Below are 12451 nucleotides of genomic sequence, written 5' to 3' on the forward strand. Positions count from 1 at the left end.
ACAATTTGCTGAGTCAGGCCCACAGCAGGATGAAGAGAAGCACTTTAAGCTACAGAGGAAGCAAAACAAGTTTGCCTTAAAAGAACACACCGAGAGAAAACACAAGTAAGGCATACAAGACACGTGTACTCAAACGCTCATGTGATCCCAAGGACAGTCTGCATGGAAAACAACATCATCAAATGAATTTGACATCTTTGTCATGTGTGCCAGTCACAAGAAAGCAACTGCATGCGTTCTAATGGATTTGTTCAAATGCGTCAGATAAACGGTGGTGGGAGCACAAAAGGAGAAAACAAAAAAAGTCAGTTGTGAGTCACATGTTCTGTGCATTTAGTGACAAGATCTATGGACACCTCACTGATGCCATTGTGAAGCAAGTTTCACACAGCGTGACACGAAATTGGATGGACATGAAACGAAAATGTCTCACAGAAATAGGAGGAGGTCACAATTTGTGCGCAAATTTCTTTAGCATGATACCCTGAAAATTTACAGCCCCGCCCCATCTCCCTGACACTAGTTTGACCAAAGGACATGTGATTGTATGTACATGTCAACTATAAAATCCATCCATCCATTTTCTGATCTGCTTATCCTCACGAGTGTTCTATTATAAAGTGACGCACGAGAGTGTATCAAGGATCCACGCCTGAAATGGAACAATTGGCTTAAACCACCCGGCATGGTTCCTTAAAACTTTTTAGTGTGTCTTGTTGTGATATGCTCACTCAATTTTGTGTCTAGGGATAAAATTAGTGTTAGGGTCTAAATACAGTGGTTCTTAACCTGGGTTGGATCGAACTCCAGGGGTTCGGTGAATCGGTCACAGGGATTCGACGGAGTCTCTGCCATGGAGGTGAAGACACACTCGACTCAACATGTCAATTAGTTATGATACGCCGCATGGCCATCACTGGCTGCAGATGATCACTTGACATTGCTTGTCCAATCAGTGCTGTGGGAAATTTAGTTTGCTTCATAGTCAACGTGTGACTGTCATGACAGTACGTCATAAAAAAAAAGGTACACTTATCTCTTGAAATTGTGTTTTTCTTTTTTGCATTTTTTTTTCACAAATGAAGAGTTCGGTGAATGTCGATATTAACTGGTTGGGTTCGGTACCTCTAAGAAGGTTTAGAACCTCTGGACTAATATTTTCTAATTTTTCGGTCGGTGATATTCGGTGAGTTTTGAGTTGCTGCACTGGGGGACCTCTAAAATCTTTCATCATGGGACATGCACTTTCAAAACATTGCTGAAGTTTTGTGTATGCTAAGACCCCCAAAAGATGTTGGAAGAATCAAAATAAAAAGGTGTCAAAATAGAAAACCAGGCAGTCGAAACCCTGCCACAGTTCAGCTTTAGCCACAGGTGCTTCTACTCAAGAACTCATTTACCTGCCAGTTGAGTTGGAGCACCTGTTGCTAATGCCAAACTGTGGCAGTGTACCTCATAAAGTGTCCGATTGACACTTCTGCAGAAAGACAACCCACACAAAAACTAATAAATACAGCGTTTTCCCCCTCCAGTAGTAATTTTTCGGACCAATATCGACATAACCTTGTTAGAATTTGAGTTAGTCGATTGCGTAACGAGATCATGTGATACCGTCGATCCAGGATGCAGGATGAATGTCCAGGAGGAACCACTCCTCCTCCTCCTCCTCCTTCTTGCCGGCGTGTGGGAGGAGGACGCGGGAGAAGAGGGGCGTCGCAGTCCGCGATCGGCCCCCTCAAAGTTTCATCGAAGAGGTTGAAGTGTCCTCTTTCCGGTTCGGTGGCAGATATGCACCCCCTGGGCAAGTCGTGGCTGCTCCTCAGCGGCTTCGTCCTCTTTTACTTCATCTACCTCCTGTTCGGCGGGTTAGTCTTCTCCAGCCTCGAGCGACCCGTTGAGGAGCAGCTCCGTCGCGACGTGGACACCCTGAAGCAGCGTTTTCTCAACCAGAGCTGCGTGTCCGCCGCCGCCCTGGATCACTTTGTGGGCCAGGTGCTGGCCGCCAACAGGTACGGCGTGGCGGTCTTCCCCAACGACTCGTCTGACGCGTCCAACTGGGACTTGACCTCGGCCATGTTCTTCGCCAACACGCTGGTCACCACCGTGGGTAAGTCAGGAAAACTTTTTTTTCTTCCCTCATATCATCTCCCGTCCATACTGAACCACGAGCTCTTCTCGGAGACCTCAACCCTAAGTCAAGAAGCTTCGATGAGAAGGCTCCATTTGGAGCACATTTTAGCACGTGTGTGCTTCCGTTCGTCACATTTGTGACAAAACGGAAAAAATAAAGATCTGATAACCCACTTCCACTATAACTAATGAGACTCTCGGGCTCAATGGTCCTCCAAGTGCTTTAATTCGCGCGTTAGTTTGTTATCACTGAGAGGGAAATGTTATCTGACTTTGATGTGTCAGGTAATAACCTAACTCAACATCGAGGTGTAATTGGTACAGTAAATTCAGGAGTTCTGTGATCTCGGACGGCAGATGAAGGCAACACGAGGCTTGTTTAAAAGTTCGTGATGTCACTTGCACAAAATGTTGATCACTATTTTTCCAAAATAAAAGCCGTTGTTTGCAATGTTTTATTTTGTTTTAATGAAAACATAATCAGTCCGTTTTCGAGATTGGAGTATATGTACTGTTGAATCTGAGAATTTAGACAATTTAATATAAACCAAGGTCTCTAAACTAGTAAGCGGTTGATAAATTTGGTAATCGGTTACTTGTCGATTAATAGTTGATCCTCTAGTATAAAAGTGGTGGTTTATGGCGAGAAACTTGAAATAAAAATTTGACATTTGGTACGATCAGATAGTTGTTGGGGCATCTGTGATTTCAAACTGCCACTGGATGGATGGAAAGGCGCCAGGGCTGTTATAGATTTGGAAGTGAGGTTTTTGTTTGGTTTCATAAAATGTAAACTCCCAGGCGACTGTTTGACATTCTGGCTCACACCCTGTGCTGTCATACCGGACTAAATACAACTCTATTTAGTATTCGTTAGTTTTGTAAATGTAAAATGTAATTTCAGTTTTCATTTTTAAAAGGCATTTCCGTTATTTGATTTAGTGAACGAAAGTGCTGTTGCGATTTTAGTTTTCCTGAACTGAAATAACCTTTATGGACACTTGCAAAAGATTGAAAGCTATTGCTAACAGTCACTGAGTTATACCATTTCAGATTCTAACTGAGGGCAACACTGGGGAGATGGAGGAAGTGGAGGGGGCGGGGAAGGGGAAGAGTGACTGTCACTGAAGGCAACACTGCACTTAGAGATAAAATGGGTAATGACAATCGGACATGAGTCGCAGTTATTTGGAAATAGCTATATGTAGAACTGGCAAACTAGTTAACGATAAGGTAAGAAAGCCTTTATTTGTCTCACAATGGAGAAAATCTCAATTTACAGCAGCAACATTTTGAAGGGAAGAAAGTCGAAAAACAAAGTATTTGCATGCACAAAATAAATTTTAAAAATGAACTGCACGCAGTACAGAATGCAATATAAAATATAAGCATATATGCTGCATAAGGTGGCTGTGCTATTTAAAATGGGTGAGTGGGGGTGAGTCCAAGGTATTCAATAGCCTGACAGTAGACGGCAGGAACGAGCGGCATTACCTCTCCTTCTTGCAGCACGGGTGTATTAGTCTCTGGCTGAAGGAGCTGCCCAGCGCTGTCAGTGCGGCCTGGAGGGGGTGGGAGGGTCTGGCCATCATCGCTGTTAGCTTAGCTAGCATCCTGTTGCCCACCTCCTCTAGAGAGTCCAGGGAGCAGCCCAGGACAGAGCAGGACACCCTGACCAGTCCGTGTTGGTAGACCAGTCTAGTTTATTGTTGACAGGAACACCCAGGTACTTGTAGGAGGTCACCTTAATGGGCGGTTTTAATTTATTCACGCAAGCCCTCGTGGATGACGGACTGTTTTATCCAGAGAATGTGTTCCCAGATGGACATTTGCACGCTAATTGATTGCTTGGTGAAAACACACTTGATCTTTTTTGGCGGCGCCAAACTCCAATTTTCCTGCCGTCTTACTCTGTATGTAGTTGGCATCAGAACCTGAGACATCAGATCACCTAGATGTGATGTCTTCCTAACTCAAGTGGGTTTTTTTGGACATTATCAAACTCTAGTAGTAGTGACCTAATGCTGCATGCAGGGATAAAAAGATGCAATTAAAATTAGATGACAAAATTAAGAGAATTAATAGACAGACAAATAAGGGACAAAATTATTGTTTAAAAATTGGGGAAAAGAGGTCTGTGATTGGGGCGGTTGATACAAATGTTGAAAATATATATAAAAAATACTTGACTAAAATTTAATTGCTTGTTGCGTACAAGGGATTTGTTTTTCTAATGTAATTTTGTGTGTGTGTTGTGCAGGTTATGGTCATACCACGCCGCTGTCGGACATGGGGAAAGTCTTCTCCATCGTGTACGCTCTGCTGGGCGTGCCCTTCACTATGCTTGTCCTGACGGCGTGCGTGCAGAGGCTGATGTGTCCTCTGGTGGCGGCTCCCCTCAAACAACTCCAGCGTTGCGGCCTGGAGGCCCGTCGGGCAGCTGGCGTGCACTTCCTGGTGCTGCTGGCGCTGGTGCTGCTGCTTTTCTTTGCGGCTCCGGCGGTCGTGTTCCACGCCGTGGAGGGTGGTTGGTCCTTCCTGGATGGCTTCTACTTCTGCTTCATCTCGCTGTGCACCATCGGCCTGGGGGACTTTGTGCCCGCTGCCAGACCTGGGCAGAATTTTAAACAGGTCTACCAGGTCGCCGTCATGGGTGAGTGAGTACACGTCATGACAAGGTCATTTTTTTTCTAACTTGTCTTGAATCACATTTTACATGCAAAAAAATCTCAAGGCGCACCACTAAACAAAAATGGCATAAAACTGGAGGAAAAGGTTAATTATTGGACCTTCTACCATTGAATGGAAGAACATGTGATTGTTCTGCTTGTCACTTTACATCTGTGGCATAGATACAGTAGATGCTCAAACACGTGTTGGTTGGTAATCAAATATTTTTAGACCAATTAAGTGAAATTTTAAAAAATCCCAACACACTTGATCTGTCACAGAACAGTAAACTGCTGTGGGTTGAGAATCACTGGAGATTCTATTTAAAATAAATCAAATATATGAGCTGAATGAATAACAATATAACAGATTGGCCCGGGAATTCAGAGATCTTTAATTTTTTTTTCACATACAAAATATACACACACGCACCTTATTTTCCGCACTATAAGGCACCTAAGGCATTCAATTGTCTCAAAAGACAACAGTGCGCCTTATAATCCGATTTGCCTTAAATTGATCAATTTTCTTATTTCTTGGATGTAGTATTTTAAATGTTCTACAAAGCACTTTGTTACAGCTACAGCTGTAGCGGTTGTGAAAGCTCGATGTAAATAAAGCTGAGGTGTATTTATTATATTATATTTTCTTTGGTGTAGCTCCATCTAGTGGATGCATAACGCAACTGCAGCCACTATTGTAGCTTCTATTCTATGCGCCTTATAAAACGCATATATATATATATATATATATAATAAAACGCAAAAAGTATGAAATATAAAACATAATATAAAAAATATAAATATAATATAATATAATAAAAATATAAAACATGTATGAAAACAGTTTTAAAATAGGCCATTCATTGAAGGTGCGCCTTTTACTACGAAACGCTTTATAGTGCAGAAAATACGGTAAATTCCCGTCACGCAGAGAAACAGTGGCTGACCAGTCACATTTCCCAAAAGCGTTCATTAGGAAGCGGGTATCATACGGGGCTGCGACATGCCAACCGAGTATTCCGGCAACAGAATGTCATCTGCGGAGATTGTCTCATCTCTGTGTTTTATGAGGTCATGACACTCTGAAGTGGTGTGGAATTTTGTTGCCTGAAAGGACCACCCAGGTCATGAGTGGCAGACTTTTACTCGTTGCAAGGGTTTTTATTTTTATGGATTGGGGGGGGAAGACTGGGATTAAAAATCGGAATCCGGTGCCGCAAATTGATAATCACGTTATGTTCGGACACAAGCGAGGAAGATGGGCTGGCCAAGCGTAACGGAACAGAGGCTCGAGTTGTTTCACAAATTTTTAGATGAATGCTGCTCCAAACCAAAAGGCTTCTTGTCCACTTTCAAGCGTGGGTCTTGGACATTTTTCATTTTATCTCTTCAAGATACGTACAGCCACAAAAATTCATATCAATCATTGACTGGTTTTGTGTGTGGACATAAGACAGACCTGCACATGCAAAAGGACTGACGAGGAATATCGCAGACAGAATGTGATCAGATAGGACGGAGAAGGAACATTTGCGATAGATTAGCTTCTTCCTGGAATGTACTGGGAGCAAATAGGACAGGTGGGGGGGGGGGGCGATATGAGTTACATTTCGATCAATACCAACAAGGATAGACAAGGAGCAAATGGGATAAGGGGGACAAGAAGCACCGAGAACAGAGTAAAAATAGACTGAACATTTGGAAATGGGTGGGAACAAATTTACATCAGAATCAATTGGAGCAAATTCGGATTCCTGGAAAGGAGGAACTAGCACCGATTGAGATGAAACAAAACACTGTAAAACTAGCATTCCTTCGAATCTCGTGTTTGCAGTGAACAAATAATTTGGAGCTTGGACTGCTCCACTGGTAGTTTCTGGGTTTTCATTGGTTGTTGTTGTTGGGGTTTTTTTAATTTTATTTTTTTTGTCACATGTCCTTGAAGCTCATTTGGATATTTAATTAGGGGTATCACTGTTATTGAAGTTCCTCCAAACAGGACAAAAAAGTGAGCTAATCTGCCAGTTACTGTACATTCTTGGTCATACAGTAATCCCTCATTATTTACTGCCTGTCAAATTGTGGGCGGAGTTTTTTGCTTGCATGTGACCGTGTGCCTTTCAGGTCAGGAAGACCAGATCTTGTTGTTGTCACCTTTGGCATAAATTTCTCTTCATTCAGAGATTCAAAGTGGACATGTGGAAAGTTGATCTTTCAGTGTGTTTAATACAAATGGTTGTAGGATGGGAGTTATAGTTAATCATTCATTCATTCATTCATTCATTCATTCATTCATGATTAACTATAACAGGGAGTTATAGTTAATCATTCATTCATTCATTCATTCATTCATGAATGAATGATTAACTATACACTGAAAGATCAACTTTCAGTGTGTTTAATACAAATGGTTGTAGGATGGGAGTTATAGTTAATCAACGCTAAAGAAATAAAACTACATTGGGGACCCCCCCCCCTCCCACAAAATAAAGCATGTGTTCATAAAAAATAAAAAACAAACTAAATTTTGTCATTTTGATTTTTGTAAATTATTGTGACCCCTCCACCTGCATCTTGTACTCAACAAATACTGTTAAAATTAAAAAAAAGCCTCTTCAAAAACTAACAAACCTGGCTTAAAAACGAGTTGATGACAGACTCCAAAGTTAAAAAACAACTCTGCTGCCAAACCCTCATGTGTGAAATGAAACAGAGTCTATCTTTCATGTGCCTTCCTCCCCACACAGACATCACAATTTGACATCTATTTATGTAATCCCGCTCCCACAATGGTGTTCTCAGCCCATGACTTGGCAGTTTGTACTTTGTGACCAAAGTGGTTCGAATGAAAGGGGGAGGGGGGATACTGATTATTCATGTTTTAATTAACGCACGCCAAAAACATGTTAACTAGATACCGGTACTCAGATTGTCTCCTTAACTGTTTTTTTTCCCTCCCTCTGATACTTTGCAGTCTACCTATTCGTGGGCCTGATGATGATGTACCTTCTGCTGCGCACCTTCCACAAGATGGCTGACCTACACGGCCTGACAACCTTCCTGCAGCTCCCGCGCTGCGAGGAGTCCAACCAGAACGAGGACCGCGAGCCCATTGTGGAGAATGGGCACACCTCCGCCCAGAAGCGACCCTCGTACAACTCCATCGGCGACCGGTGATATGCTCTCCGAGAAACTAAAATACATGACTGAACGGGAGATCTTGACCTTTCTGGGAAGATTTGCAGTTATTCAATGAACTTTCAAAGGAAGCTTTGCATCCTCGGGACATCCCCCACCCCCACCCCATGCCAAAGTATGGTTTTCATGTTTGTTTTTTTCTGTCTTACTGCTTCTCCAGCAGTTTGAATTATTGACGGTAATATTTTCATGATGGTGATTTAGGGGCAAATGTTTTGGAGGTTTAACACTTGGAGTTGCACTTTAATGCTCACGTTTTAACTAGTACACTGTACAAAACTTTGTTTAAATAAAGTTATTGAAATAAGTGTTAATTGTGATTGCAGTGGGGGAGGGGCTGGGATAAAGAAGGCCAAGATGTTTCCATTATATTTTAATGAAGTTTTTTTATTTTTTTTACAAAAAAGTGGACATTTGCGCTTTATTTTAAAACATACATGAAAAATAAGGGATGAGTTCTAAAACGCTGACCTGTTTGAGGCTTCTTGGAACACGTGGAGGTAAACACTGTGTCAAAGGACTAATAAAAACCCTGATGAATATACCCCCCCACTTCTTTAAAAAAAAAGTGCATTCGGGCTGACAACGGAACGGCAGTCAGAGGCTTGACTGGAACTCTTGTAAATATGAAATATAAGAAATATGGACCAAAAAGTAGAAGACATGTTAATGGTAACTGCTTGATAAATATGAGGCGAAACTTTTCTTCACGGAAGATTCCACACATTTTAAGACACTTAATGGCTACCAGCTCAACTACGTATGGTAACGGATTCATAAAGTTGCTTCATTGTCCAGAGGTTCATTGCTTTGATGGGAAGCCCTCTGAGCATTTATTCCATATTGACCTTTAACGTACAAGTACGCTCTTTGTCCTTACAAGACAATTCAGTGCAAGGGTCAGATAACTAACTTACTATTAAAAACAATTTCTACTATTTTGGGACATTTCAGCAACTGCATTACTAGAAAGACAACTGTGCCGTCGTCGTGCACACTACGAGAGGTTAACTAACAGTTTTATGTCACAAGTTAAACAGGAAACCCATGATTGGTAAAGTAAGTGTTGCTTTGGTGCCATCTTGTGGCATTTTCACGTTAAGCAACCACATTGAGCTGAGGCAAGGAGCTTCAGTTGGTCTTGTAGTTAAAAAAAAGTGCTTTGCCGCCCGCCGTCTTGTGGTATCAAGAGGCAATTACAAACCTTTTGGGGTGGGTGTCGAGCAAATTTTGGCTCGCTATACTGTACCGCTAGCATACCCTTGTCAAGTTGTGGACATTTTGTTTGGGGTTCAATAGTAACATCTCCGAGTATCATCAAAGAGTGGGGGCGGGGGTTATTCATTACAACTGTAGAAAGCCAGTTATTCCACCAGAGGCCGAAATGTCTTACTAGTGAGGACAAAGAGGATACTACGAGTTGATATCAAGAATATGGTATAAACGCTCAAATGGCTTTCTACTGCTTGGCAGCATCAGTTAAAATCCGACACTCTGATTTCCCACTCAGGACTCCACAAGCATGGTCACCAGGTGCTCCAGATCCAATCCGTCCCTGAATGAAGTCGGTGGTGAACTGAAGGACGAGAAGGACGGCAGGCCCTTGGCGCTGTGATACGGGAGGTCCTCCGCTGGGGGGCACCCATCACCCCTCAGGCCCAGGATCCCCATGTCCCTTTCCAGCTGTGACGTGTCTATGTCCTGGAACATATCCTCAGCTGTAATGTCCGTTAAGTAGCTGGAGCGCGCTGCCTCCATGCCGGCCTCCCACTCCATCAGTTCCTGGCTGTGAGCCCCTCGGACCTGCTGCCTCAGCCAGAAGCCGCCGGCGTCAGAGCAGGTCTGCAGGTTCTCCAGGGATCTGAGGGCTGCCCGCGGGGAGGGCAACTGCGGGAGCGGCGCGCTCGCATCAAGGTTAGAGTCTAGGCCGGTGAGGATGGACGAAACGGCGGGCGAAATGGTAAAATCGGGGTCGGCGGAGAGGGAGCTCCAATCCTCCACTTCTTCAAACGACGCGCGACTGGATGCCACTCGCTGGAATTTGGCAGGTGACGGCAGGTCCTGCACCCCGGTGGCTCTCATTTGCTCATGCGGTGCATGCATGAGTGAGGGAGGCACCCGTTCGTGAGAAGGCACCCGACAAGCTTCTACCTGCCGTAGGGTGTTGCTGATGAGGACAGACCGCCGCAGGCTGGGTTCCGGCAACTCCTGGTCCAGCTGGTACTTGTGCAGGGAGACGCTAAACACAAACTGGCGCTGACTCTCCCACGCCAGAGCGCCGCTGCAGCTGCCACCAGGACACTCATCGGAGGACTCCGGCTGGAGCTTGCGCTTGTGCGTCTTCATGATCATCTTCACACTGCAAAAAGACACATACCACTGTAAACCGTATTTTCCACTTTCGGGATGGCAGTCCAAAACATCCACAGTTTAAAATCAAAACCAACTCAGTTTTATTAACATAAATGAAATTTCACATTTAAGTGAAAGCAATCTTGTAGACATCGCTGTGCGACATGTATCACAAACGCATTGCAAGATCTGGTGCGAATGCTAACGTGGCTAACTAGCCCCCACTCCGCTAAAAACATCCCTGATTATAGTTTGAGCGTCATTGTGGATTAAATCGTGAATTTGAATCGTTTGTCGGTGGCTAGAACATAAAAAAAGTGCGTATGTGGAAAAATTAACAGTTATAACCGGCGGGGGGAGGGAGGGATCCGTGTTTTGTCTAAATGACGTCACGGGAGTGCGAGTACAGTATTAGGTAAATAGTACAAAGACAACAAGAGGAATAAAAACGCCTGCTTAGGTAGCTCACTCATCAACGGATAATTCAAAAGCGAGACGTCTGGAAAAGTAAGAACGCCACAAAAAGATCAAAAACTGACCTGTTGCTTCTCTTCCGGCGCCGACTTCTGAGTTAACGTTAAAAAAAGTGCTCAATTGCCCTCTTTTCCTCGCCTCGTAAAAAATGAAGACGCCAGCGTTTAAAGTTTAAATGCTCCCAACATTTTCTTGCTTGCCTGTTCTCCCGCCTGCGATTTAAGAAAAAAAGGGCTGGTGGTTGCAAGGTGCATCATGGGTAACGTTGTTTCACTACGACAGGCATTCGGTGGCCGTTTTTAAGGTACAAAAAAGCCTCACTTCAGAGTTCAAAGGGATCGCAAAACAATCAGCGCCAAGAGTGGCAAAATACGGACAGGGTTCGTGATTTTCTATCTTTGTGTTTGATTAACTGGCGTGTTTTAACGCACGTTGAGTTGCCATAATTCCAACACGATGACATCACCGATGAGACGAGACTTTTACCGGCTACGCCGCAACAAAGTATCATTTAAAGCGAAATTAAGGCGTTTAGTTGTGTGTTTCAATTCACCGTAACACATTAATAACTATGAATAACCGGTTAGGATTTTTTTTCCGGATTTCAACACGTTGGCCGGGGAGGAGGAGGGGGGGCACAAGTCTTCTTTACAAGATGACGGGAAATTAAGCATTTAATGTTCAATTGTCACCATCGCTTACCTGGAATAAGGTTTGAAGTTAAGACGAAGTCACGCCGTTGCCGTAAAAAATAATGCCGAAAAGAGTTGACTATTGTAAATTTTAAAAATCCACTCGTTCGACCTTTCTGCCACATGAAACTTGGTCAGCCAATCAGTGAGCCAACTCCCTGACGTATGTTAGACATCAATGGGATTTCAAAATAAACTTGGGCACCTTTAAACGATTTAAACCACGTTTATCATCAGTTATGCAATATGTAATCACTAATAAAAAAATTCTGATCAGTTATAAGATGGATCCTTATTTTTGTAATGGGATCGTAGTAGGTTCGTTGTGAACTCTGACAAACGGTCAGTTTTTATTTTGAAGGTATACGAGTCCGACAGCGACTCCTGGAAATGCATCGCCTCCATTCTTTCTGAGCGTGTTTTTTCACTTGGCGGGAGTTGCGTAACATGTCCCAACAGTTAAATTAAGCTCTAACGCACGTAACTCCATGATAAAATATTAACGGCGCGTTTAGCTGTTACAAGTGTGACATTTATATCACAGTTTGACGAAATAAAACGTTACAGACTCATTTGAGCGACTCGTACGTGACTAACGGAAATTACGCACGGATTTATGGCCCCGAAAGTGAGTTTTGAAACACCGGGAACTGTTTATAATCTGGATTGCTGGTAGGTCCTCTGAAGAGGACGCATGTTATTTTTTTCCTTCCACATTTTCAGAGCAACTCCGACCCAGATGGCTCTGACACATTTTAGTTCAAATGCCTCGAAGATGTTACTACCATTCTTGAACTTTGCTGCCAAGTCAAGGTGAAGAAATTCGGGATGTAGGAGGGGCCATGTAAATAAATGACCTATGATGTCACAGTCGGGCGGAGATCAGAATGGCCCAATCAGACACATTTTCAGAAATAGTCAGGTCACATGGTT

At 43.3% G+C, this 12451-nt stretch overlaps 2 protein-coding genes across 3 annotated transcripts; one reads left to right on the plus strand and one right to left on the minus strand.

The window, feature by feature from the left end:
* The first annotated feature begins 1568 nt into the window (after nt 1-1568).
* On the plus strand, nt 1569-8308 carry kcnk6 (potassium channel, subfamily K, member 6). Its single transcript, XM_052078059.1, has 3 exons — nt 1569-2107; nt 4391-4783; nt 7777-8308. Exons 1-3 carry the CDS (start codon nt 1624-1626, stop codon nt 7977-7979), a joined length of 1080 nt encoding a protein of 359 aa, XP_051934019.1. The 5' UTR covers nt 1569-1623; the 3' UTR covers nt 7980-8308.
* Nucleotides 8309-9082: 774 nt separating this feature from the next.
* sertad3 (SERTA domain containing 3) lies at nt 9083-11689 on the minus strand. Of its 2 annotated transcripts, none has more exons than XM_052078063.1 (2): nt 11529-11689; nt 9083-10359 (listed from the first exon to the last, which is right to left on the minus strand). In XM_052078063.1, the coding sequence occupies exon 2, from the start codon at nt 10350-10352 to the stop codon at nt 9507-9509; it is 846 nt and encodes a 281-aa protein (XP_051934023.1). In that variant the 5' UTR covers nt 10353-10359; nt 11529-11689; the 3' UTR covers nt 9083-9506. The 2 variants fall into 2 exon arrangements, with proteins under 2 accessions (XP_051934023.1, XP_051934024.1); XM_052078064.1 differs by having other exon boundaries at nt 10892-11666.
* Nucleotides 11690-12451: the final 762 nt, after the last annotated feature.

The sequence above is a fragment of the Hippocampus zosterae genome, chromosome 10, assembly GCF_025434085.1.
Source record: "Hippocampus zosterae strain Florida chromosome 10, ASM2543408v3, whole genome shotgun sequence".
In the NCBI taxonomy this organism is placed as follows: domain Eukaryota; kingdom Metazoa; phylum Chordata; class Actinopteri; order Syngnathiformes; family Syngnathidae; genus Hippocampus; species Hippocampus zosterae.

Bases quoted from the DNA above. Each gene is read 5' to 3' on its own strand.
- kcnk6 (XM_052078059.1), top strand. From the start codon at position 1,624: ATGCAGGATGAATGTCCAGGAGGAACCACTCCTCCTCCTCCTCCTCCT. The intron at 2,108-4,390 runs GTAAGTCAGGAA...TGTGTTGTGCAG, and splicing joins CACGCTGGTCACCACCGTGG to GTTATGGTCATACCACGCCG. The intron at 4,784-7,776 runs GTGAGTGAGTAC...GATACTTTGCAG, and splicing joins CTACCAGGTCGCCGTCATGG to TCTACCTATTCGTGGGCCTG.
- sertad3 (XM_052078063.1), bottom strand. From the start codon at position 10,352: ATGATCATGAAGACGCACAAGCGCAAGCTCCAGCCGGAGTCCTCCGAT.